The sequence below is a fragment of the Felis catus genome, chromosome X (genome assembly GCF_018350175.1).
Source record: "Felis catus isolate Fca126 chromosome X, F.catus_Fca126_mat1.0, whole genome shotgun sequence".
NCBI classification, from domain to species: domain Eukaryota; kingdom Metazoa; phylum Chordata; class Mammalia; order Carnivora; family Felidae; genus Felis; species Felis catus.
The window spans coordinates 108,579,862-108,607,694 of NC_058386.1; the positions used below are offsets into that span (position 1 = coordinate 108,579,862).

Sequence of the window (27,833 nt, forward strand, 5' to 3'; positions counted from 1 at the left end):
CATGTGGACTGTCACACTGACTTGAAACAGTTACTTCTTGCTGTCTTGTTTCCATGAGTTTTATAATTTTAGTAGCACCAATTTGCCTCCACCCAATGATAAAATGATTAAGGCAAAACTTTCCTGAGCCGTGGCTTCACCGACAAGATGGCGACAAGAAAATCCCAAACACCAGCTAGCAGTATGGGCAAATGAGATACATGTGAAATCTACGTGAAAGCAAGAGCTTATCCGAAAAACTGCCCCCGCTTTGAACCCGAACAAGAAGTCTTAGAGCTTTGGATCTTGATCCTGGAGGAGTGTAAAGACTAGATGAATCTTGTCTGTAGGTAATAGTTACATGAAGAGGGTAGGGAGGGGTGAGAGAGAAAAGTGCCCTGACGGTGACAAAGTACCTTTCGGATATCCAGCACTGATTTGGCTCATCAGCCTGGAACCCCCTACCTCTTACCCTAGGCCATCCTCTCACCTTCTCTGTTACTCGGTTAAAAATGTTGACCTTTCTGGATGAAGGGATACTACATCAGTGGAAGAAAAAGGGGAGGGCCTGGAAATCATGAGCACCTTCGTTGTAGAAAAGGGTTTTTGGGACTTCAAGGACAGCATCTAGTACAGCCTATGTGAGGTGTTTGGAGCCCGACTCCAGACCAATAATCCATGGTAATGAACGGTAAGATACTTTCTATGTATTATGACAAGGGTATATAAACCTGCCCATTTTTACACATTAAAAAAAAATCCAGTCCCTATATGTTTGGACAGAAAGAACTATCCAATTTCAAGGAAAAGATTACGGGCTAAAAAAACATTTACGTTAAAAATCTTAGTTCAACAATTTAAAAATATGGAGTTGGTCAGTGAATTAAAGTGACGGGCAAAACCTTTCGCTGGATAAAACAAAGTGATAACTTTAAAAAAAGTTTATTTGAAAGAGAGAGAGAGAGCACACACAAGCAGGGGAGGGGCGGAGAGGGAGAATCCCAAGCAGGCTCCACGTTTAGCATGGAACCCCATGTGGGGCTTGATCCCATGACCACAAGATCATGACCTGAGCTGAAACCAAGAGTTGGCTGCTTAACCAACTGAGCCACCCAGGTGCCCCCAAAGTGATAACTTGATTGTGTTGAATGTTCTTAATTCATTTGGTAGTTCAAAATTTAATTGTATTGCTTAATACAGTCTGAAATCTACACGTGGATAATTCCCAGCCAACAGATTTATAGTTGGGACACTTTCTCCAAATGGGACAAGATATGTATATTACTTTTTACACATTATTTCTACTTTATTTGTAAGTTATTCAATTGATTAAATGTTACATTTTAGGATATGTGTTGGTTTTCCCGCATGTGCCAGAATGGTGACTAAGGACACAAGTGAACGTTTAACTTTTTAAATGTATACAATACACATAATCATTTTGATAAAAAGTAATGGCTTTCCGTTATGCGAAAGAGATTTACAAGTCAGCAAATCTAGAATTAGTAACGCACCAAAAAATTCAAGAAACCAACCTCAGTAATACAGATGTCTATTTTATTAAAAAAGTTACAAACAGGTGGACTGCAGGGTCATCTTACAAAATGACAAGAATGAAATCTATTGGAAAAATTTTACTTTTACAAATCTTTATAGGTCATTGTTCAATGCTTGTACTTGTTACTTGAGATTTTTACCTTTCATTGATAAAGTTACAGTACGTTAGATCCATAATAGGTTACATGATTTTATTTGCAGAGCCCTACTGCAGTGATTTGAACAACTCCTAAACGGATGCCATAGTAAAGACGAGACATATATTGCATTTAATATTAATTTATTATCCTAATAAGCAACTTGACATGCAATCTATTGAGGAAGCTAAAATAACTTTTGGTCCCTTTTCTTAAAATGTGCTGAAGAAACCGCCTTTAAATCACTTTCCCCTGATTCCTGTGATCCTAAATGAATTCAAGATAAATTTGTTGCTGAGGTCAATGCTGTGGGGGGAACTATCCATAGGAAAGAAATACTGGATATATAAAAAAAATCCATCTGCAGAAAATTTTAAATCATCATGAATTATTTGATTCCTTCAGAATTTCACACAGCTAATAACAATGAACCATGATCACTTAACCTACTCTGAACTGAGTGTTTGGTTTTAAGTTTGGTATTAAAGTGCAAACTTAAAATAGGTATTCATTTCAAGCAGTTTATAAATAAGGAACAATGTTTCAGTTGCTTCCACCCTTACAATCTCACCATAAAATTCAAAATCTAAGATCAAAAGTTCGCTTTGAGGGAATTTGATTAGGAATCAAATGCAACACGATTTTAAAAAAGGAAATCAAAGTTTAATCAATTTCTACGCAATAATTAATGGTCATGCTGACCAATAAATCACATGAATGTAGATATCACTTTATTGGAACATCACACACAATATAAATTTAAAATTGCCACACCCTTCCATAAACCATCACTGCATATATTAGAGCTTTCCTTGACAAAGTTATTGAGCTAGTATTATAGATCAAAAGTATAGTTTTGGTTTTTTTGTTTTGTTTTTATTTAGAAGCATGTTCAAATGACTAAAGCTGGGCTCCTAAACTCGAGAACTTTGGTGCAGTAGGTGAGCTGCAGTTACTAACTTCTGCAAATTAAAAGCACACAACTACAACCAAATAAAAACCCAACAAGAAAATACTGTCAAACTTACAAAATTTTAAAGTCATTGCTAGAAAAAGCGCTTGTGGTCAAGATGTTAAAACTGAACCAAAAGATTACTCTTAAGAAAGTTTCCTTTCTGTTTCTATACCTGTGTTACTGTTAAAATGTTCAAGTATTCAGACAAAATGTGCTGATTAGGTAAACAACATGGAAGGCAATGGCTATTAGAAGCACATTTGGAAAAAAAAAAAAAATCCAAAAAACAAACAAAAAGCCCAGAGACTTGGCGCTATCCTCTCCTGTTACACAGATTTTTGTCTCTACTACGAACATGCTTCTTGAGAAAGAACTAAAAAGCAACTGTGATAGTGCAAGAAAACTTTAACAAATATTGCTTTAAACTATTATTCAGAAAGACAAATATTAAGAACTAGAAAGCGTATATGATTTTATTTGAATTCAATTTTACATGTGCAGAAGTCTACTAGATGTCAATTACAAGCCTGACAGGCAAAGCTGAGCGATCTCTGTTTAGGTATACAATTAATTTACCATGGATACAATATCCCTTTTCAAAGGCATTGCTAAGTAGGTCATAACTAAATTTAGAACTTCACAGAAAGGAAAATGTTACTGCTGCAATTCGATGCTGTAAATGAGATTAACACATGTGAAAACCTAATGGAATCAAATGCTTAACTCTTCAGCTAGATGCTCTACAGTCAATTTCAAATATCAATTGTAACTTTCAGAACATGTTAATTACAAAAACACATCACAAACTGCACTTGAAGAAAAGGGATACTCCATCCATATAGGTAAAACGTGATCTTTAGTTTCTTTTTACAACACTGCCACACGTAAACCAAGTCTCAAAGTATTAACCAACCATTTAAAGGAGAAAGATTTTACAAATAGAATGAAGCACTGGTGCGAGGTAATATACAGAAGTAACCATTTGTTTAAGGCTCAATTTTTTTCTCCATTATAACTTTCTTTTAAAAGGCATTGAGTAGGTAATACTGAGTTTGAGTATTTAATAAATACAAGTTGAGAAACTGATTAAAGAAATCAATTAAAATATTAAAAATTAATTCTTGCATATTAGCCATCAATAAGAACTTAGAAAGCTACAAAAGGACTGATTGATAAAGAACAGATTTTAAACATATGGTAAACGTGCTAAGCATTCCTGTTGAAGGTCGATGGATCTTGAAGGCCAAAGACCTTATGCACTTAATTAGATGTATGGCAACATGCTGTAATAGAGACAGGTTTACCAAGGCTCAGTTCTGCAACCCAGGTTGTAAAGTTCTCCAAAGCAGCATCTGTGCAAATTTCCTCTGAGTTTTATCTGCAATTAAGATTAAAACGTTGTAAAAAGATAGAAATATAGATCACAGTTTAAAATGAGAACACTGACAACAGGTCTGTATACACATGGAACTGGTACCAGAATAAGTATCTGAAGGTGGAATTTCACTGTGTTCCCCATCAGTTTCAATTAAAAAGTGATTTTATGTGGTCAAAAAAAGCCACTGAGGGGCGCCTGGGTGGCTCCGTCGGATGAGAGGCCGACTTCGGCTCAGGTCATGAACTCGCGGTCCATGAGTTCCAGCCCCGCGTCGGGCTCTGTGCTGACAGCTCGGAGCCTGGAGCCTATTTCAGATTCTGTGTCTCCCTCTCTCTGACCCTCCCCCGTTCATGCTCTGTCTCTCTCTGTCTCAAAAATAAATAAACGTTAAAAAAAATTTTTTTTTAAAAAGTCACTGAAAATTAGCAACAGACACTAATGACGCACTGGATATAGTCTATTGTGTGTATGTAACTCTGGCTTATTTTTAAATACGTTATTATACTTTATACAATATCAACAATGTTCTTACTGGTTTAAAAGATTTTACAGTATAAAAGTGGCAGATAGTACTTCTACTTGGAATCTGATTTCTTCATATTTGTCATGGGAAATGGCACTAGAATTAAATGCATATTAATTATGAGCAAACTTGACAGTATGCACAACTTTTCAAAGTTTAGGGTTTTTTAGAAATGTTAAAATAAGAAAATGCCATTCCATCACGGTCTAGCTATTGAGCACCTCCTAAGTGCCCTGACTTGGGTTAGATGCTAGGTGACAGCAGTAGTTCAGCGGCTGCCATTCCGGCTGCCCTTTTTTCGGACATCCCTCCCCCCCCCACCCCCACCCCCACCCCAGCCACAGGCATTTCTATGATCGGGGTTTCTCTGTCTCTACTCTTACAGTTGATACACTTCTGCCCTTCTAATTAATACCGAGGGAAAAGAAAATCTATCACTCAGACACCAAGTCCTTTAACTGTGTTGGATCATCAAATGGCTTCAAAGGGAGTAGAATTACATTAGTCTTTTAATGTAAAAAGTAAAAGTTGTTAAATAAAGCCAGAAACAAAGAGCAGAATAGGGACTATGGAAGAATGCCAAGTGAAACCAATTTAAGATCATCTAAAGGCTCTACCAATATTTATACCTGCGTAATTTTAATTTCATATGACACCTACACTTCTAGTAGTGTCCAAAGAGCCTGAGAGAACTCTTTATTAGCAGCTATATCATAAAAATGACTTTTAAAGAATGTCTCTCTGCTCCTTATTGAAATTCTGCCACCTAAACATGTGAGGAAAAATAGAAACATTTGCCTCCTTTGAAATTATTGTAATACATTTTTTTCCAATTAAAATTAAACCTTTTTTGCATCAAAGTAAATTGTTAATTAGGACACTGGTTACTGAACCTTGAGTCCAGTTTCCTCCTCATCAAAATAACCATAAAAATTCTTTCCTCAAGGACTGTGATAAGTGTCACATAAGGTGATATGTGACAGCACCTTACAAAGTATGCAAATGTCAGGTACCTCTCCTCATTTCTCGACTATGTTATAAATTCTAGAAGACCAGAATTATGTCTTTGATATCCAGACTAAAGACCTCTATATTTTGTAGCCTTGTTTGAATTTTTATACCTATTATGAACACAACAGCATTTCAATATATATACGCATTTCAATGGGAAGACTTTTCAGTAATTCAGACTAGACTTTTCTCAATTGATCTCCATTAATACCATTTGTTGTAATTTTTAATCTACATTTTTCAAAATAAATTATAAAGAGTTTGAGATTTTCAAATATGATTACGTCTCTTAAATAGTGAAAACTTGTAATATATGGTGTTTTAATAGCTCAGCCATTCTCTGAAATCAAATTGAGGACGTAGTAATTATTTGTTTCTAGCCAAAATAAACACTAAGAATACAAACTGGCTTATTAACTGTAATCGACATTAAATAAAAGGTGATACATACATCATTTCCCACCCTCTAAAAGCTTGATTAACATTTGGTCCATCCACATTCTGCAGGATGACAATACTCCAGTGAAATCAAGAGACCTAGATAAATCTCAGGTGAGACTCAACAATATTAATATGAGGCACACCATTAAACAAAGTATTAATACCAGCTATTTTTCAGAAGAGTAATAAACTTTGATTCTTTGCAGTAATAAATCCTGAAGCAAAAGCTTGCATTAAGCAGAAAGGACAGTCTCCCTCAGATTAGAATTTCGCAAAATGCGAAATATAAATGTTATTGCTCCACACTGTGACAGGAAAATTTTCAGTGTACTAACAACTCTCATTCATTTAAAAAACATTCCAGAAGCTTTAAAGGCAGCTGGTCAAACTCATACTTTTGAACTCCCAGGATATCACATCCAGACAAGTTGCAGAAGTAGAACTTGCTGCTTGTGAGAGAGAACACAAGTGATCCTTGTCCTCAACTCTCGAGTTTCCAGCAAGACACCCAACAAATCTCAACTCTGGAAGCTTCTGCTCAAACTCTTGCTTAACTGGTTTCACTTTTTCACTTTCTTTCTAAATTAGATTTTGTTAAGGAAGAGCGCACGCACGCGCGCGTGCACACACACACACACACACACACAGTCTGAAACAACAGTCCAAACCTTTTGCTCAAGAAATTATGAAACAGGGTCTACCAAGCAGGGCAAATTGGTACCCGAGAGTACCAAACACAGAACTTAAAGAACAAAGATTGTTATTTCTGTCAGCCTGAAGAAAGGGGAGATTCTTGATTCCAGACCAGCACATCATTTCACGTGGCAGCAGAATGCCTGGGATATTAACAAAGACTCCTGAAACGCATAGCAGTCATAGAATGTCTTTTTAGCTTGGCTAGATTTACCATTTCTAAATACAATGGTATTTCCTAGCATTCTTTTTAGCAACTATCAATGTGCAACCATAATCAATTTTAATTTTTTTCCAGTTTTAGACATGTGATATTCTGGGGATTTAACTGAAGGAATTTTTTTAAGAAATGAATTTCCCATCACATTTTTTACTTGGCATTTCTATATCCAAGTTAAATATCAGTTATGTTAGCAAAACACTAGGTTAGAATTCTGTTGATAGATGTTATGTTTTTGTTAAATATCTTGTTTCTTTCTCTAATTTGCATAATACTCATGAAACTTGTTGGCGGGTAGAGAGGGGGACTAGGTCACTAGAAGTGTTCACCTGTCATCCATTAAACATAAAGAGCACAGGCTGGAACTATGGCATCGCATCTTTGAATGAAAGTGGAACCATGCTTTTAGGAGAATATGCACTCTAAAAGTTTATGGGAAACCAAGAGTAGAAAGGAAGGGATAAAATATTTTTCTTCTGTCCTAGACCTGAAGTCTCCTTAAGTTTAAATTAAAGAATTCAATTCTGAGATCTCAAGTAGTAGGACCTGTCCACTGCTAATAAGCAGAGTGTGAGCCTAATGATCTGATTCCTACTGCCAGCTTCGAATTAAACCAGGTAAGGTACTACTCCCCTCGACTCTAAACAGCTTTTTCTGAACCTGATGCTCTTACAACTGTGGCTAACCAAAAGAATTTGTGAGCATGTTTTTGGTAGGGTAAGTTTTTCCGACAGCTGACAGGACTTAAGTTTTTCTTGGTGATATTATCTTCTGGATTTTAGAATTCCACCCAGAAGTAATCCCACGAGGAGAATCTTTCCTGTAGTATGGCTAGAATACTTCCTTGGTGGCAATTCTCCAACTCTATGATGCAATTTTTGTTAATTCTACTGATGGTTCATTCTAAGCCAGAGAGGTAATGGAGTAAAACTGAATGGCTCATATGCATTTCATTCTGCAATAAAAGCCTAATCTTGAGGTTAAAAGGAAGCAATTAAAGAGGGAACAGATATACAAAGAGTCATTCTAATCACCAGACACCTCCACACCCAGAGCAGGTCTAACTAGGCATCTATTTCACACTGAACAGTCCCAGACCATGAACCTTTTGGCAGGGACAGGGGGTGGGGGGTGGTCTGGGAAAATTAGCAGAGGCAGAAAGGATGCTTTTACCCCAGGTCCACTGACTGCAGTTCCTTAGGGCACACACTACCCCCCCAAAGCATGCTCCCTGCTCCATCCAGGGCCAGGCTCTATTTTGGCTCACCACGTGAGCTGGATGACAAATGAGCATTTCAAATAAGCTGTTTTCCTTACTCAAGGTGATATGCAAAATAGGGCAGGGGAAAAAAAAAAAAAAAGGAAGTATCTAAACTGTAACTTCTGCAACAGAATTCCACCCCAGTGTTTTACTGATACGATTAATATTTAACTTGGATATGAAAATGCCAGCATTTGAAAGTACACAATGTAATTTAATTTTCATGATTTTCCCTTTGCCATTTGCTAACTCCTTGGCATATCATATCTAATTAAAAGCTGGGGGAAAAAAAGATTAGAAACAATTCTGATTCCACATATTTATTTTAAAAACCCTGAAAATGCTAATCAATCCCACTGTGTTTAGAAATGGTAAGGCCAGCTAGACTAAAATGACATTCATAGATAGTTCAGCCTTTCAGGAGCCTTTGTTAACATCCCGGGCATTCTGCTGCCACGTGAAATGATGTGCTGGTCTTGAATCAAGAATCTCGCTTTTTCTTCAGGCTGACATATATAATGAACTGAGGGTGACATAAATAATGATCTTTGTTCTCTCAGTTTGATTGCTGGTGTTTGGTACTCTTATGCACCATTTACTCTCTTTGGGAGAACCCATTCCATAATACCCAGAGAAAAATAGGATAAAATCTTGCAGGAGACCTTCAATCTGTAGTGAAGAACACCTTTTTTATTCTGGTTTTCTTTCTCTCTCTCTTTTTTTTATACCTTTCATCAATACTGGACTGAGATACAGAAATCCTTGAGAAATAATCTTTAAAAAAATTCTATTTGCCAAAAGGTTATTTACCAAACTGTCACATTTAAAGGATAACTTTATGGCATTTCCCACCTTCCTTTCAGGGAATCAACAGACTACTAATTTACAATATTATTTTGCCCCTTTTTGGCATACCTTCTGTTTGGAAGTCACCTCTAACCCCACCCCCACCCCCTCCAATCCTACCCATTCTCCAAGACCTGAGTCAAATGCTACTTGTGCCCCAATCCCTCTAAATCGGTGGTTCTTAGCCAGGGGTGACTTTGCCCCCTAGGAGACATTAGGCAAGGTTTGGAGATATCCTTGCTTGTCACAACTAAGGGGCGGGGAGAATGCTACTGGCATCTAGTAGGTAGAGAGAGGCCAGGGATGCTGCTAAGCATCCCACAATGCATAGGGCAGTTCCATAACAAAGAGCTCAGAATACTGAGAAATCTCCTCTAACTGACCATAGTCTCTCCTTTCCCTGAATGCCCACAGCGCTGTGATTTGCTTCTTTTATAGTATTATGGGATGATTAACAAAACACCCATCATTCTCTAGAACAGTAGAGCAAAAGAGCCGATTGTCAATTATTTACAGCAATATACAGAGGAGCTATGATGTAGTTAATAAAGGCAAAACAGGGCTTCAACGCTGACCTGGGTTTCTATTACACTGCTCCTGCACAGTAAAGAAGTCTCCCAAGGCCCTTGATGGCAGGCTCCTGGGGTAAGGAAACCCACCACGAAAGCAGCACATAAAGAATCTGGGTATCCAAAGGCACTGTAAGACTCCTGCCAGCAGGAGGGTGAAAGGTGAGGAAACAATCCTGGGAGCCATGCAGATAAACAGGTGTTGGGCAAGAGACCCAAACTGAAGGTGACCCAAATTGAAAGGTGGTTAAGAAATAAACATGAGGAGGGGCGCCTGAGTGGCTCAGTCGGTTGAGCGTCCGACTTCAGCTCAGGTCATGATCTCGCGGCTTGTGAGTTTGAGCCCTGCGTCGGGCTCTGTGCTGACAGCTCAGAGCCTGGAACCTGCTTCGGATTCTGTGTCTCCCTCCCTCTCTACCCCTCCCCCGCTCAGGCTCTGTCTCAAAAATAAACAAACAAAAAAATAAATAAAAGAAAGAAAGAAATGTGAGGAATTCTCAGAAGCAATTTTTAGAGCATTACAATTTTCCCTTTCAATTAAGAGCAGCCAACTTACAACAATCACAGGAGTCCTCCTGACTTATTTGAATATTATCATTCCTCACCTGGACAAAAGGTACTCTTCTAAGTATTAAGGACAAACATTTCTCAAGTCACCTTTACTTGTCAAAGTTTGGTCTTCCGTCTAGATCTGGGACTGACAGACGTCAGAGCTCCACAACTCAAGCTGCAGGACTCAGAATCCATTGCCTATTTTTTAGATACATTAGTGAGCAAGCACAACCACAAAGTTTACAGGCCTCAGGTTACAGATGCCCATACACATCGATTCAACTTTACTTGATTTCAGGAAAGAAAATGCATATAGTGTGCTTTGTTCTAAAAGATCTTGCTCAGGGAACTTCCTCTAATATTTTCAGACACTCAGCTGATGAGATTTTTTTTCAATGCTCACACCTACAACTGTGTATTCTGCTTACAAAAATGAAAACCAAGCAAAAAAATCACACAGGCCACTTGCCTATTATTATAAAAAACGAGCAATTTTTGGTGTATTTTCTTGTTTTTAGTACATTAACAAAAAACTTAAACACAGTTGGCTTGAGATATAAAGCAATTCAATTTAACCATTCCCGTAGGTAACCAAATGGATTCAAAGCCATTTAGATCACAAGCTGCAAAATGGAATAAACCCAAAGAGAACAGGGAGTAAGAAAGATCTAAAAATCGCTCTGGAAATTATCCATCTGCCAATCGGAATTTTATTCAAAGTTTACTTCCTGTAGCTGTCTACATTAATGATGCAAAGAAAGCTGGGAACATTTTGTGGGAGCCGGTTAATATTTTATAAAGGTGACAACACTAAAATGTGTACACTTGTGTCATTTGGCCGGTAAAAAGTGTCAGAGGGAGAAACAGAGTGTAATGGTGAAGACGCAGTCACCACACAAAACTTGCTCAAACTTGAAATCGGCTTACAATTTAGGAAAGATTACGGAAACACGAACCCAGGACTCAATCCCCTACATACGTCTGTTCCTGCTTCAAAAAACTATACCGCAAGTGTGATGCCACCAACCAAACATGTGCTGCAGGGAGTCTGAACGGCGACGCTGTAACAGAGGTGGCTGGGTAGAAGAAAATAAATGTGTTCTCATCATATTCCGGTATGCTAAAAGGCTGGTGTGTGAAAGCATTTGGAATAAAGCACTGCTGTCATCCTTCATTTTCAAAGGTGACACTACCTGACAGAGGATCTTGTCTGAAAAGATAAATTAGGGACCGTTACTCTTTTCTCCAGGGAGCATATATAAGCCAGACCTTTGATTAGGAATCATCACTGCAATCTGCAATGCCTGCTGCCATTCGCAGCACTGCCTCCTAGACTTGAGGTCAGTCTTGGCTCCAAGCAATCAATTCCATTCCTGAGACTGTAAGGCCAGTCTGGCATTTGCTGTGGCTTCCCAGTCATCCAGGCTATTGGTTGTTTTATCTTATTATCTAAGTGTTACTAAGTGGGACTATCTACGCAATGATAATCTAGGTTAAGAGATCGTGATGTGAATACAATAATCCCACTTAAAATGCTCAATAACTTTTACATAACCTTGCTTTTTCAAAAACTCATTTAACAAAACTTTTATGAAGTTATGCATGAAATGTTTCAAGGTTTTGTTATCGTTCCAATCAACTCCATCATTTACTAAACTAAATAAAAATGTTGCCTGGGCTTGGGTGCGTCTCTTCTAACACATCGCAGATGATTTTACCAGACTCTCATTTGGGCCATACGTTCATAATGAAGTCAAGATACATGTGGCACTGTAATTTGTTATTATCAGAGGTCACTTAAGTCCCTCAAGTGCAAGGTACAGATGAACTTGATTAAATAATCATCTTGTTATATCAAGCACTTGGGTGATTAGTAAATTGATGATTTCAATTACAGCAGCTCTCTAGCCTGGGACAGAAAAGTGTAGGAAACCTAAAACTAATCACGTTCTGAAATTATTATTGGATGTAAAATCACCAGAACAGGGGAAAGGTGTAGCATCCTTTAACTCACTCCACCCCAAAGGAATGTTATCAATGAAGCAGAGAACATTCAGTTTTAAAAAATAAATCTTAGTGATAGGAATACATGCAATTTCTTACCTTCATTTTGCTTATCTGTATCTGTTTTATTTTCTTCATTGAATGTTGACTATTTTGTGCTAAGGGAAATGCTATTTTAAAAGCAAAGAGATTGAAGGTAGCACAATGTGTATTAATATTAACCAGGTTTTTGTTACACTTGATCAAAAACAATACACTCTCTGGCTCATAAGCCTCCGTCAACAACTAACCTGCTCGGTATGGCCATGATTGAGGTTCTTTTTTACTGGACAACGCAAGTTGTACAACACTGATCTTGCTTCTCCGGCAGGGATGAATAGTTCATTTGCCTGACGATCTCAGCAAAAAGTTCATCCACCATTGATTTACTTTTTGCCGATGTTTCCATGAAAGGACAGCCCCATTCTTGAGCCAGAGCTCTGCCTTCGGAAGACATAACCTCTCTTTCTGGTTCCAGATCCACTTTGTTTCCTACTAGGATTAGTGGGACTTTTTCATATCTCTTCACTCTGACAATCTGATCTCTCATTGGCTTGATATCCTATTCAAATGATCACAAAAAGAAAAAAAGTCATGCAGTTTGCATAACCATAACAGAAGTTATTACAATATCACAAGATAATAACTCCTCGGGAAGTACAGAAAGTTTAATCCAAAACAAAACCATACACCTAAACCGAGAAAATGTTATTTTCTCCACTGAGGTAGGAACTAGATAATCTCCACAGACCTCAGCTGCTGGGTTTCTGTCTAGAATATAAAATGTAGGCTGCACACTAACTTTAGGACTCATTGAATCCCTTCTTTCCCCCAGTCTATGCAGATTTAAAAAGTTCCCAAATATGAGGAATCCATTTGTACAGAAGGATGTTTGGCTAGCTCCTTAATCCTCCCGGCTTGGCATCATTCCTGAAAACACCTGTTATCCCAGCACAGGACTGCAGCATCTATGCATTCCTAGCCATTTAGCAAGAGTGCTTGAGAGAAAGTGTTTCAGGTGGGAACAAAAACACTGGTGCCTAGAAGACCAATTCAAAACAGATTCATACACTTAAACATTTTAGGCCTTTATTCCAGTAAAATCAGACACCTTAAAATACACGAGAAACGAATGTAACAGTGAGCAGCAGCTCCTGGGAGAGACAAATGTACTGAGGAGTCTGGGCAGGAAGAAAGTCATACTTTTATTTGCCTATGTTAGGTTTTACAGCTTGAATTTTCCTCCGACTGTCTCTAATTACAATTAACTAGGAAAGATAAGAGCCTCAGCAATTCTCAGGTAGCATCAATTTTTGGGGGGTTATTGATTTACGGCAATTTCATAGATTTAATACTAATTGTACACTTTTTAAAAATTTTTCATAACTTAAAAGGACTTAAGTATTAAACGCGTTTCATTTGAATAGTTACAGTGAATTGAGTATTCACATGCAAGACGAAGGAAAAACAGACAACTGAAAATTTATGAAAACAATTATTTCATGTTTGCAGCAATTTCATTTGCTCATGTTATCAATTCTGTCTTCCAGGTTAAGCTTTTTTCCCTGTGTCCTTATGGAAACCCAAGTTCAAATTAGAAACCGAATGTATGACATTTAGGCTTGCAAGAGTTTAAGTCTCTGCTGAAATAATGACAGTTTTTCACTCCCTATTTATGCCTATAAGAGAAGTAGATATAATGGAAATCATTTGAAAAACCCTCCAAAAGGCTTCCAGCCTCAAGAGAGTCAGCTAATAGAATAACAAATCTCTAGAGGATCCTTTAGAAAGAAAATGCCTGTCAAATAGCACCTTTGGTACTTTCTGGGGAAAAATGCTTTTATGATACTATTACTGCTTTGGAATTCAAGCCTACATAAAAAGTACTTTAGTTTGGTCACAATACTTATTATCTGTGAGGAAAAATATCCTGAAGTTGCTTTATGTGGTTACTGGAAAACTTCACTATAGTACTGCAATTTAAATACTAAGAAAAGTGGAATTAGCACATTGTATTCGCTAGAGCACTTAACGTCTCTTAAGTAAGCAACATTAAGCACATACCTTTAAATGCAGAAAAAAAATATCCATTTCCTAAATCAATGGAGGTCAATAGAATGGGTCAATATGAGGTTATTTATTTTCAAGGAATAAATAGCAACATTTACTGCATCTCTTAAAATAATGTTAAACTTTCAGTCGGTCTCCCAGTGAAGGACAGGGCAGATATTCGGAAGAAACTGGACCAGCTCCAGCTTGGCCACCCAGCCAGGGTTAGAAATTTGCACTTGTTCAGTGTTCCCAGATCCACATATTTTGTATAAATATAGTCCGTGTTATCAGAAACAACTCGATCAACTGCAGGAGCGTCACTGCAGATTTTTGTTGGTTATATTCTAGGTACCAGTCTTTTCAATTAGTAACTTTCCTTCACACCCGCAAAGGAAAATGCCTAGAAGGCAGGTCTTCGGTTCTTCATCTTGCACCACTAAGATTTATGAATCTGGTTGAGAAACTTGGGTGAGAACAGAGGAAAAGGTGGGGAAGGCAGCCACAGAGGAGTTACAGATACCGGCTCCAAATAATTTTCCTTCCAAAGTGCCCTATTTACCTGAGACTGTCTCTTAAACGTTGCTGTGTTAAGTACGTTAATCAATACTTGTTGAATTGAACCAGCAATTTTGGAAGGTTCTACCCCAGGCTAAACACAAACAGCCCGACCTATTCCTTTCTCACTTTTCCTGCGACTCAGAAATAACTTTAGAATATTTGTTGACGGTTGTTACTTTAGACTCTCTATAGAAACAACCCGATACTTTTCCGTGCCAGAAGTAACCTCAAAAATGCGCCATGTCTAACTTTTCAGAAAGCAAAACATAGTCATTAACGCACTGCTCAAGCACACCAGAAGTAAATGTGGGATCACCACACCCCCTTGTAACAAATTACAAGACTCGGTCTGGTTACCTGGAAAGACTGTTGATTAACCAGGCTATAAACCAGGATGAAACCTTGGCCGTTTTTGATGTAGAGATCTCTCATGGAGGCAAACTGCTCAGTGCCCGCGGTGTCCAGAATTTCCAGCACGGAGGGGGAAGAGTCCACTTCGATCTCTTTGCGGTAGAAATCTTCAATGGTGGGGTCATATTTCTCAATGAAAGTCCCGGTGACAAACTGCACGGTGAGGGCAGATTTGCCAACCCCTCCGCTCCCTAACACCACTACCTTGTATTCCCTCATTAGTCTCACCTTCAGCAACTCCTACCAGAGGGAGGGAAAAGAACACCCCGCTAGCTGCGGCGGCTCGGGGAGGCGGAAGGTGGGCGGAAATCTGCGAACCGGGGAGGAGAGTGCGGAGAGGCAGAGGGCCCGACGGGGGAAGAAGAGGAAGTTAAAGGAGGGGGGGAGGGGAAAGAGCCAAGTGTCGGGTGGGTGGGGATGGGACGGTGATGCCCTTCCTATAGGAACTGCGGCCCAGGCAGGGGGCGTGGGGAGGAGGGCGAGCCCGGAGGGGCGGGGTGGGGAGACGCGCCGCGCCCCCGAGGGAAGCGGTGGGGGCCGCGGATGGGGAGGCCCCCGCGGCCACGGGCGGCCCGGCACCCCTCCCCCGCCCTTCACACAAAGGGGCCCAGGGACCCCGCTTCCTGCTCGCGCCGCCGGGCCGGCCCGGGCCTGTGGGCTCGGCTCCACTCGCTGCCGCCCGGGCGGGTCTCTGGGCCGCGCGGCTCCCGCGGGCGTCGTCCGGCCTGTGGAGGAAGAGGGGGCGCGTTACCCGCCGCCCCCCCGCCCCAGCTCCCGCCCGGACCCGGCCGCCTCCGCCAACGCCGTCGCTTACCCCGCAGTCCGCACCCGCCCGGCCGCCCCCCGGGAGGTTCCGTCACGCCGAGGCCATGGCCAGCGGCCGGCTCCTCCGTCTCACCGCCGCCCCTGCGCCGCTGCTCGCGGAGGGGAAAGGGGCGGGGGCCGTCCGGCGGCGGCGGCGGCGGCCACTCCAGGCGAAGCCACCTCTTTTTTTTCTCACCCACCCCCCACCCCCACCCCCCCAGCACACACCCGGAAGGGTTTCCCTGACACACTGGCTGAGGTGCCCCAGTTCCCCGAGACTGGCCGGGATCACTTCCGGTGGGGAAAGTCCCACCTCTCCGGGGCGAGCCGGGTGGCGCTGGGGCCGCGCCCTGCCGAGCGAGGCGGCCGGGGACGCTCCCGGGTCGGGGCCGCGGCCTTGGCATAGGGCCTCGCTGAGGAGCTCCGGCGGCCTCCCTCTCCCCGCCCGCTGCCGCCGCCGCCGTCCCACCCCGAACCCGCTGCAGCCCCTGCGCGTCTCCGCGGCCTGAGGACTCGAGCGGCTGGTTGGCCGGAGCCGGAGGGCCGGCGATCATCTAGCCGCCGGGAGAGCGCCAAACATCCCTGGACTAGAAGTGACGAGGAAAATAAAGCAGCCAAGAAAGTTTATTCTCTTTGCTGGTATTTCTTCCACTTGACGCTTGTCTGAGAAACGCGTGCGAACTCCCTCTAGACTTCGCTATTGCACGGCTTTCGTCGGTGATGGCTTTTACTTAGCCGTGCCTAACAAATCATTAAACACACACGGTACTTTTATCATCCGGCAGATCTGCTCAACTCCACCAGCAAATGCCAGACTCACCCCTTTCCTCCGTATCACAAGGCTCAAAAACAACAGGACTAGAAATAGACTTTATCTGACAGTAACTCAGCTTTGCCCCCCTATTTGATTCCAACCGCTACACAGCAGGAAAGGTAAGCAACGCTCAGGGAACAGTTGATTGGAAATGTTTCAGGCCGACTAACTGCTTTGAATCTTTTCTTACATGCATGCACTGCAGTTTGCGTGGCTGGCTCTTCCACGCTGAAGTTTGTTGTAACGGTCATCCTTCATGGTCATTGAAACGCACAAGGGAAGGACTGGTGTTAGACACTAAGTTTCTATTTTTAGATAAAATTGTTACTTCTTTCCTATCTTTCCCTCTGCTGACTTTCTATTTGTAAACTTCGTGTTAGCTCCACAGAGCCCCGGGGCCAGAAGGCTAGGTTATATTTCAGGCACGTCACTCCCTCTTTGATTCAAGCATGCACCCAGAAACCTGAGATACTCGGTGGCCAGTCGAGTTAAATTGATTCCAAATTCCCTGACTTGCAAGCCCCCACCAGCCAGACCCTGTACGAAGAGATTTATTACCAAACCCGAACTGGCAGACATTAGAAAGCAGGCAAATCACGGTAGTGTGAAGTTCCCGCTGGGTCTTTCGCGGAGGATTCCCCAATGTCACTTACAGTAGCCAAAGGACGGTTTAGTTCAATTTCTCCTCGGCTCAGGGCTGCTGCAATCTGTCCAGCGAAGTCCCCAGCTCTGGCTCCAGCTGGCCCGAGTCCCGCCTGATATCTGAGGCACTGCCCTCTGCTGGAAGAGGCTGGTTTAGGAGGTAGGAGTCCCCTCATAGGTCACTGCTCCTTCCACACGTGCCGTTGCCCGATTTGGAGCTCTGCTGCCCATCTCCCTGTCTTGCTGTCTCCAGACTGTCTGGTGGGACCCACAGCCCTGCACCAGCCCTGATTGTAACTGAGTCTGCAAATTCCTCTTCTGACCCAGCAATCGCTGTTGAGCAACAGCAGCAAGCCTCTGCTCTGTTACTAAACTGTCACAATAGGGAACTCTTTGAGGTTGTCCCACCTGTTGGCAACTCTCATGGCTCTGATTGTGTTGGCCAAAGTGTTTTGGAGAGAGTTCTTTGTTTCTCCACACAGTGGAACATGCTCCTCCCTTCACTACAGAGTCCCACTGGGTCACTCTTATCAGCTACAGGGTTGACAAATGTCCCACTCAGTGTGAAGCTCCCTCCGAACTTTCTTGGGAAAGGGATTCATTACAGCAACACTTAGGAAAGCAAACAGTTGGAAGTAGCTTAAATGTCCTTCAGTAGACAATGCAAAAAGTAATTGTCTAGTGTGTGTATGTGTGTGTGTGTACATTCGCAAAATGGATACTATTCAGCTATTAAAAAGAAAAGATTTGTAAGTGCTGATATGAAAAGATGGTCAGGATATGTGATAAGGCTGAAAGCAAGACACTGAGCAAATACACAATTGCTCGCACCTACATAAAATATGTGGGAGTGTGTGTGATATATAGTTACATAGACATTAAAACCTAAAGGAAGTCATGAACTATCCATGTGAAGTATTCTAAAAGGACTTCCATTTCTCCATCACATTTTAGCTTTTAAACAATGATCAGATGTTATTGGGGACGGGGGGAATAAATATAATTTTATAATATTTTTAAAGGAGAAAAAAAAAGTTATTGATCATTACTTCCCCAAAAAACAAAATCCTGACTATCTAGGGGTCAGTGGACAGGTCGGCCCAAGTTAAACTCCCTCCCGCTGCCTGTTCTTTCCTCCCCAAACATCTCTATACTTAGAAAAGTATTTTCACATACATTATCTCATTAGACTCCAGTTGTTCGCCACTTTACTTTTATTAGGCAATGAGAGTATAAAAACCAATTCCAAGGGCACAATTGAGTGCCAAGGGCTCTGAACTGAACACACAGGCAGTGAAACCGCAGCTTGCCCACCTCCTTCGCTGGGACACCTCAAGCAAGTGATTTCACCTGCCCAAGGGTCTAACTCCTCATCTGTAAAATGGTGCTAACCATTCAATGAGAATGGTTACTGAGAATACAGTGAGAATACAGTGAAGCAGTATAGGTAAAATGCTTAGCTCAGTTCATTGCTCGTGAGGAACACTGAATGAATGCTAGCTGTTTGGTTTTATTTAAAAGATTTAATAAAGTGTTATTTTTTTAAGGCAGTGAACATAAAGAGGAAAACAAAACTTTAAAAGCCCAAGTATCTCCCAGTGGCACAAAAATAATAAGCGAGTTACTCTTTCCAAAGATATTTGTCGTTAAAAGCTTCTTGAGTTTCAGGGGAAAATGTTATTTAGATGCTGGTATATCTGTCAATCCATCTTCTATATGTATTTTTAAAACATAAAAGTGATCTTAGTATACACACCGTTCCCCACCTTGCTTGTTTTCACTTACCGTATCTCGGTAATTGAAAGAATTGCAACAAAATGGTATTGCACTGAAAATTCTCTGGTGAGTATTGCTAAATTGTCCTTCAGAAAGATCATACCAATTTACATTCCTACCAACACAGTATGACCGTATGTGGTTTTTTATAACCTCATCCTAGGTATTACTAATTTTATAGCTGTTACTTGCTTCAGGGTATGCTCAGGACTAAGCAATGTAGGGTAGTATCATAGAAGGAATTCGGGCTTCAGAGTCAAATCTTCCTAACGTCGTTTGCCAGCTAGATCTTCATTCCCTCATTTGTAAAGTTGGACATAATAGCAGTATCTAAGCTCATAAGGCTCCTTTGAAGAATAAATGAGAGGATGCAGTCAAAGCACTTAGTCTTCTAAACACTAACTGCTTAATACCTGTAAACTGCTCAGATAATAACTTTCCGCTCCCAAGGTTCAAGGATGGGGGAGGGCAATTTCTCCAGAGAGTATGCCCTTGAGATTTAGAACTTTTGCTTTAATTCCGAATCAGCCTCCACTCCAAAGTAACTATTGCTCAGGGAATCATTTGTAAGAACACAGCTGATTTTTAGCGTTGTGAAGAAATCATAGAGTATAAACTGTATGCAGAACATGTAAGTTACAGGTACACAATCCTGTTTTATGCAATTAGCTTGGCACAAGTTTAAAGTGTGAACGTTTGCTTCGGGCACCGATTGTTCACTTCTGTTATCCCTCCCTTTCCAGTTTATACCTCTTTCGGTTGCAAACCCTGCAGCCAATGAACTGTTCTGGATCGTTTTCCCTCTCTTCCACCCTCCCAGTGAGCCCTTTCACCTTCCAGATCCTGGGAAGAAACCCAAGCCCCGTTCTATTCGTGTCCCAGACGCTCCCCTCTCTTTGGCTTGAAGTTGCCTTTGGATTAGCAGAACCCGTGTCAGTAGTGTCCTGGGTCATTGCCTCCGGAATCTTCGGCAGGGCATCGCCTCTTCTTATTTCAGTGCTTTAGGGAGGCCCCTTGATACATATTGTTCTGGGTTCTTCCCAGCTCCTTCTAGCCTCTGAGATTCCAGTCTTCCTTTTCAAATCCTGCCTCCAGCTACACCAGCTGCTGGTTCTGCATATCAGTCTCCCCAGGTACACAGAACCAATTTTATAACTTTATTATCTCTTTCTCATTATAAAAAAAGTTCTTTGCAAAAAAACTCTTTTTTAAAAAGGTGAAATACCACTACCCAAAGAAAATCACCATAAAATTTTAATTCCTTTCACTGTATTTTTCCCTGAGAGTGAAAAGATATTTTTTAAACTAAGAATGTGGTCGTTTAATTTTGCACACTGCATCTTCCACTTACTGAAACTTCACGTCGGCATAAAGAATTAAAAATACTCATGTACCCCTCAAAGTCTGGGTATGCCTTCTTCCCCATAGTGTCACCTCTCTTACAACCCCAACTATGATTTAATCACATTCCAACCTTGCCCACCTGGAATACTTCACCCAACCAATGGGATTTCATGGAAAGGGCTACTTACGGCAGAAGTCACTTCTCCAGCCTGGCCAGGAGAACACTCCTATAGAGGCACAAAACTCTTCTTTTCCTGATGTGACAGCAGAGAAAGTTCTCTCTCTAGGAACTCTGGGGCCTGCTAAATAAGAGTGTAATACACTGATCTGAACTCCTTAATCCTTCTCCCTCTCTATTCCATCTTTTCTTTCAAATATAGTAGTGAGGAAAGTATTTTGTAATCTGTTAAGAACTAAATACATTTAAGGACTTAGTATTAATAATAAACATAATCTTTTTTGTTGTTTATATATGCATGTTTATTGGCAATTTAAATCCGATGTATAAATATACTCGCAACTTACAGGCACTTGAAGGTAACCTGGAGGATTGTAAAATACAGAAGGTGGGGCCCCACCCCCCAGTTTCTGATGCTGGGGTAGGGCAGATAATTTGCATTTCTAAGTTCCCCAATGCTGCTACTGCCGGTCCAGGGACCCCACCTTAAGCACTGCTGTTGTAAAAAAAGTGGTGGGACTTTATACTTGGGCCTTCCCTCCTCAATATTCAACGGTTTACCTATTCATTCATTCATTCATTCATTCAGTCAGTCATTCGATACACATTGATTACATTCCTACTCTGTGGCAAGCACTTTGCCAGATAATGGGAATAAAAAGATGGATAAGACACAGTGTCCTAAGGAGTTCATGGCCTTTCGAAGAACACATACAATGAAATCAATAGTTACTACAATGTGACAAGTGTCATGATACAGATATGGCCAGGGTGCTCTGGGAGACTCAGGAAGGGCATTAGGGAAGGTTGGTTTTTTGTTTTGTTTTTTCAGGAGGTGATTGGGCTGTAGGTGAGGAGGTCAGAAGGGTCGGTGGGGGGCAATAGAGCCAGATAAAGCAAAGCCTTGTGTAGTAACCTGAGGGGTGTGACCTTTCCCCTGAAGGCTGTTGGAAGTCATGGAAGGTGATTTTACAAAGGTCAGGGAATACTACACTGAGCGAAAGTAGGGGATTCGGCACCCAGGCCCAGGTTCAAATATTGGTCGTGATGCTTATATGACCCAGGGAAAGTTACTTAACCTTCTCTGAGCCTCCCTTTTGGCATATGTAAAGGGGAAAATAATGTCTGCCTCATTTAGGTGTTGCAAAGACTAAGAAAAAGTACCTAAATGCCTGGCATATGGTGTTTAATAAACGGTGATTACGGTCAGGTTTGAACTTTAGAAAGCTAAAGACAGGGAAGACGTACTTCTCAGATTATTGCAATTCATTCGAAACTACCAGGCTACTTCAAATATGAAGGCCGTATTTGATGTTGGGGCAAGTTGGATGATTTCATGGTATAATGATAGGGATTTATGGATGACAGACTCTATGACAGGCATTGTGATTTACACCACATCATTTTATTTAATTCTTGCAATAGCCTCAAGAGTTAAGTGCTATTATTATCATTCCCAATTTTATAATGAAGGGAGTAAGGCTCAGAGAAGTTAGGTAACTTCTACAAAGTTGCATAGCTTATTGGTGGCAGAGCTAGAATTCAAACTCAGGCCAGTCTGTCCCCAGAGCCTACAACATATTCACCACCTTGTTTCACAGCAATAAGTTCTGTTTCTCTGGAGTATAAAGTAGCGAATGGGTGGTAAGACAATGTTAAAGAATTCGGGCTTTATTCTCCTGTTTCTCTGACCTTGAGCAAGGCTGGTTGTTCCTACTGATTCCATGTCTTCTCTGAGAACATGCTTGCACGACCTGCCAGGGACCACCTGACCTTGGGTCTGTGGCACCTGCTGCTGATGCTGAGGTTGCCGCAATTACCTTCCCAAATGCCTTGGAGCATTTACAACAGGGAGCCTCTTTCTCTTCCAGGGGGACCATATTTAACTCCATGGGAGGAGGCGAGGGGTAAGCTTAATTATTTTTAATGCTATTATTACAAATAGCAGTTATTATTTATCGGGCACTCGCTAGGTGTCAAGAATCTGGTGGAACACTTCAATCCTCGCAGCAAGTACTATTGTCATCATCCCTAGTTTAGAGGTGAGGAAACTAGGCGCAGGGAAGTTAAGTAACTTACATAAGCTCGCACAGCTGGTGGACGCAGAAGATTCAAGCAGAGAACTGGTACATTTATTTTAACAAACCTTATACTTTTCATGTCTTACTTTGCCCTTGTAACTACACCATCTACAAATACAAATGTAATCCTCTCAAATGCTTCTACCACCTACATGATTTATTACCACACAATAGTTCAAACCCTGGTTGTAATGATATGTATGCAAATATGCCAGTTTTCTCAAAATTATCGCATGCCATAGGAAGTCATTCTGTGGCCATTATCAGAGAGACAAGAGATGACAAGTGTCGGAGGGGATATGGAGAGAACAAAACCCTCGTGCACTGTCTGCAGGAATGCAAATTGGTGCAGCCACTATGGAACACAGTGTGGAGGTTCCTCAAGAACTTTAAAATAGAATTAGCAATTGATCCAGCAATCCCACTTCTGGGTTTATCTACAAAGGAAATTGAAGCTAAATAAGTCAGTCAGAGAAAGACAGATATCCTATGATTGCACTCATATGTGGAATTTAAGAAACACGACAGATGAACACAGGGGAAGGGAAGGAAAAATAAGATTAAAATAGACAGGGAGGGAAACCATAAGAGACTCTTAAATACAGAGAACAGACTGAGGGTTGCTGGAGGGGAGGTGGGTGGGGGGATGGGGTAAATGGGTGATGGACATTAAGGAGGGCACTTGTTGGGATGAGCAGTGGGTGTTGTATGTAAGTGATGAATCGCTGGTTTCTACTTCTGAAGCCAAGACTACACTGTATGTTAACTAACTTGAATTTAAATAAATAAAAAAAGAAATTAAATCACTCTCTTGAAGACATATCTGCATCCCCGTGTTCACTGCAACATTATTTACAACAGCTGAGACATGGAAATATATATAAAATATTATTCAGCCTTTAAAAAAAGGAAATGGTGCCATTTGTGACAACATGGATGAAACCAGAGGACATTATGCTAAGTGAAATGAGTCAGACAAAGACCAATATGCTACGGTCTCACTTATACGTGGAATCTGAAAGAACAAGAAGAACCCAAACTCATAGAAACAGAGAGTAGGTTAGTGGTTGGCAGGGGCAGGTCGTTGAGGGAAATGGGTAAAGATAGTCAAAGGGTACAAATTTCCAGTTAGAAGATAAATAAGTTCTGGGGATGGTGACTACAGCTAACAATACTGTATTGTATCTTGGAAAGTTGTTAAGAGAGTAGGTCGTAAAAATCTTCACCACACGCACACACACACACACACCCCTACACGTGTGTGCACACATACAAATAAGGGAACTATGCGAGGTGAAGGATGTTATTAACTAACCATATTGTGGTAATCATTTCACAAAGTACACACATATGAAATCGCGTTGTACACTTTAAACTTACACGATGTTATAGGTGAATTATGTCTCAGTAAAGCTAGGAAAAAAGTCATTCTTCCCCTCCTCCACTTACTATTTTATTCTTCTTGAGAAATGGCAATTTATAATAATTACATTGCAGGCTAAATTTCAGCTATATAGTATAAACCCTTAATCTGAAATCGAAGATTCTTTAAAAGTTGCCAAGTATGGGGGCATGTCGGTGGTTCAGTTGGTTGAGCGTTGGACTCTTAATTTCAGCTCAGGTGGTGATCCTAGGGTCTTGGGATCAAGGCCCACCCCAGCATAGAGCCTGCTTAAGATTCTCTCTTTCTCTCTGCACCTCTCCCCTGCGCAGTCTCTCTCTCTCTTTCTAACAATAAAATACATCTTTAAAAAAGTTGCAAAGTATGGTTATGAGACCATTATAGACTCCAGTCCCATTTGACTCCCCTTCCAAGGAGAATTTGTGCAAGTGCTTCACAACTAACAGAAAGTGATATTCTGACCTACTTGGGCCTCCAAGTGCTCTCAGGAATCCCCCCAGCAGGTAACCAAAATTGAGGCTTAGAAAGAAATTGCCTGAAAATTGAATTCTCAGTAATTTAGAAGGGCTGGTGCCTGAATGCTTGAAACGGCTGATCTATAAATTTGAGAAATACTGGGGAGCCTGGCTGGCTCAGTTGATGGAGCCTGTGACTCTTGATCTTGGGGTCAAGAGTTCAAGCCCCACCCACCGTGTAGAGATTACTTAATCAAATCTTTAAAAATGTGAGAAACACTGTGAAAAATTAATTTAAAGATAGATACTGTTTGCTAAAATAGCTCATTGTTATTGTCTGTTTCGAATTGGTGGCGATGCATTAAACCTTGTTAATTTTTTTTCTTATCTGGAGCAGCTAGCTGAATATGCTGAGTTCTGGCACTAGGTGGCAGCAAAAGATTAAACTAGAAACGTCCCCCTTTTGTTTTCTCTATTTTCGAAATTTTGATAACAATAAAAATAAAGTCCATTTCCTGGATTTAAACAAAGAAGGCACAACACACATCCTTGTTGCTGTGACAGCCTCACTGAGTGAGAGGCTGGGTTGCTGCTGCTAAGTGGGCCCCTTAGAGAAACCACCAAGATTTGAGGAATTATAGGTCTTAGTTTGACCTCCAGTTTTTAATGGTCTGGACTCCGTTTTGTGTCACCTGGAAAGTTGAGGGATTAGAAGTTTGAAGGTGAGGGTACAGGGGTGAACCGACTCCTGTGAACCAGTTACTAAAAGTCTGGATAATAAATCATTTTAAAAAGAGAAATCTAATTTTCCTTTTTAAAAAATGTTTGTTTTTGAGAGCTAGAGAGAGAGAGTGAGAGAAAGAGAGACAGAGAGAGAGGGAGACAGAGGATCCGAAGCAGGCTCCACACTGACAGTGGAGAGCTTCATGCGTGCTGGAGCTCACAAATCTGTGAGATCATGACGTCAACCGAAGTTGGACGCTTAACTGACTGAGCCATCCAGGCGCCCCAAGAAATCTAATTTTCAAGCTGATGACAGCACTTGGGCTAATTAATTCAGTGAATGCTCTTCCCATGTGGACAAGATGAACAAATTAAACCCAGACGATCATTTTGAGAGCCAAGGGAGTTGGCTGATGGTAAGGGCATCTCAAACTTACTATGTCTGATATTCAGCATATCCGTGTGTGTGTGTGTGTGTGTGTGTGTGTGTGTGTGTTAAAGCAATCTCTACACCCAAGTGGGGCTCAAACTTATAACCTGGATATCGAGTCGCATGCTCTACTGACTGAGCCAGCCAGGTGCCCCTCCTTGTTTTTTCTTTTGATCTCCAGAACTTCCCCCTCTTGTGTTTCCTATCACAGTCAATGGTACCACCATCACCAGTTATTAAAAATAGGACTTTGGGTATCATCCTATATATACACATACATATACATATATGATGAGGTAAGGGTCTGATTTCATTCTTTTGCATGTGGCTAACTAGTTGTTCTAGCACCATATGTTGAGAAAACTAAAAACGTGATTCTAATGGCCTGTTTGCTAGAAATGGTATGACATAGTCCATACTCCAGTGGTTCCAAAGTAGTTTCCAGAGCAGTAGCACTGGTATCACCTGCAAACTTGTTAGAAATGTAGTCTCAGATCTCATCAAAGACCTACTGAATCAGAAACTCAGGGGTTGGGCCCAGGAATCTGTGTTTGAATTAAGCCCATCAGGGGATTCTGATGCAAGATCTGGTTTAGAACCGAGGCAAGTCAAATCAAGTGATGAAGCACATGTACTCAATGAGTATCTGTGTATGGATTATCTCCCTTTCCCTCTCACACTTGGTCAGGCCACCAAATTCTATTGATTGTTCCTCATGAGTATTTCCTGCATGCATTTGCCACCACTTCTTCCTATTCTCAGCCTCATTATCTCAGCTCAGGTTCTCATCACCTCTCACTACAGCGGCCTCCTAATTCCCCTTTCTACCTTGCGCTTTCTCCCTTCCAGGTCAACCCAAGATTTCTAGAATGCTGTTCTCAAATACTACTTTGCATACATCAGTCAGTGCCCCACTCAGGAAAGTGGTAATGCCTCATTGCTTCCAAGATGAAGTACATATTCAAGGATCTCCTTAATTTGGTTCCAAAGAGACTTTAAAACATTTTTCACTTATGAATTCTCAACAGGAACCACCCCCTACATAAATTATTCCTTAGACAGACCATGAGCATATTTGCCTCTGTACCTTCCTCTTTTCCAAATTCTCCCACCCCATACTCATCACCTCTCCCATTTAACGCCTACTCTCTCCCCTAGATTTGAGCTTAAATGTCTTGTCTTTGAGGATGCCACCCTTCACTGCTTCAGGGAAGGTAAGGCACCCCTCTTCTTTGCTCCCATAGAACACTATGCTTACACATTGTATTTTAATTGTCTGTTTGTCTGCTTTTTCATTAGTGTATAAACTCCCTGATGACAGGAACCTTGTTCATTAACTCAACAAATATTTCTTGACCAGTACTACGTGTCGGGCCCTGTATCCCCAGCATCTAGGGAGTATTTCATAACAAACTTTGATAGATTAAAGTGAGGTTTATCCTTTGTTTATGCTGGCCCCTTCAGCCACCTATTATAGTGTAAACCATGTTTTGGGGGATGAATTTTGGACACTTAGGGTGACACCTGAGGTCAAGTTTTATGTGCTACAAAAAATATAAGAGCAACAGGCCTAATGACAAAGAAGAAGGTAAGGAAGGAAACTTGTACTCACCAATGACAGCATGCCAGGTACCTAACAGGAAATAAAGCCCTTTATTTTCTCCCTCTCTATAATTTATGTAAATTCAAAAACTGAAATTAAATCTGTGCAAATAGGAGAATTCAGCTTGAAAAGTAAATCCTTTTTGGGCACATTTTTGGGTGTCAGAAAAGATGAGCGTTAGGAAAATGTCGGGGTGCCTGGGTGGCTCAGTCGGTGAAGCGTTGGACTTTGGCTCAGGTCATGATCTCATGGTTTGTGGGTTCAAGCCCCAAGTTGGGCTGTGTGTTGACAGCGTGGAGCCTGTTTGGGATTCTGTATCTCCCTCTCTCTCTGCCCCTCCCCCACTCACACTCTGTCTCCCTCTCTCTCTCAAAAATAAATTTTTAAGAGAAAAA

At 41.2% G+C, this 27,833-nt stretch overlaps 1 protein-coding gene and 1 long non-coding RNA gene across 6 annotated transcripts in view; one reads left to right on the forward strand and one right to left on the reverse strand.

The window, feature by feature from the left end:
* Positions 1 to 1,515: 1,515 nt before the first annotated feature.
* RAP2C (RAP2C, member of RAS oncogene family) lies at positions 1,516 to 16,544 on the reverse strand. Of its 2 annotated transcripts, XM_023249054.2 has the most exons (4): positions 16,001 to 16,143; positions 15,133 to 15,911; positions 12,417 to 12,727; positions 1,516 to 4,006 (listed from the first exon to the last, which is right to left on the reverse strand). In XM_023249054.2, exons 2-3 carry the CDS (start codon positions 15,403 to 15,405, stop codon positions 12,449 to 12,451), a joined length of 552 nt encoding a protein of 183 aa, XP_023104822.1. In that variant the 5' UTR covers positions 15,406 to 15,911; positions 16,001 to 16,143; the 3' UTR covers positions 1,516 to 4,006; positions 12,417 to 12,448. The 2 variants fall into 2 exon arrangements, with proteins under 2 accessions (XP_023104822.1, XP_044907002.1); XM_045051067.1 differs by lacking the exons at positions 1,516 to 4,006; positions 12,417 to 12,727; positions 16,001 to 16,143 and adding an exon at positions 16,219 to 16,544 and having other exon boundaries at positions 15,405 to 15,911.
* A 248-nt stretch (positions 16,545 to 16,792) lies between these two features.
* The window catches only part of LOC102899315, a 111,545-nt gene continuing 100,504 nt past the window's right edge, over positions 16,793 to 27,833 (forward strand). For 3 of the 4 annotated variants that reach the window (XR_002152768.3, XR_002152770.3, XR_006593215.1), the window contains exon 1: positions 16,793 to 16,923. This is a non-coding gene — a long non-coding RNA (uncharacterized LOC102899315). Of the gene's footprint in view, positions 16,924 to 26,993; positions 27,050 to 27,833 lie in introns of all 4 variants that reach the window. The other variant, XR_006593216.1, reaches the window with a different exon arrangement.

Coding starts and splice junctions, on each gene's coding strand:
- RAP2C (XM_045051067.1), bottom strand. CDS start 16,544: ATGATCGCCGGCCCTCCGGCTCCGGCCAACCAGCCGCTCGAGTCCTCA. Junction 15,912..16,218: donor TGTCAGGGAAACCCTTCCGG/GTGTGTGCTGGG, acceptor CTTCCTCCACAG/GCCGGACGACGCCCGCGGGA.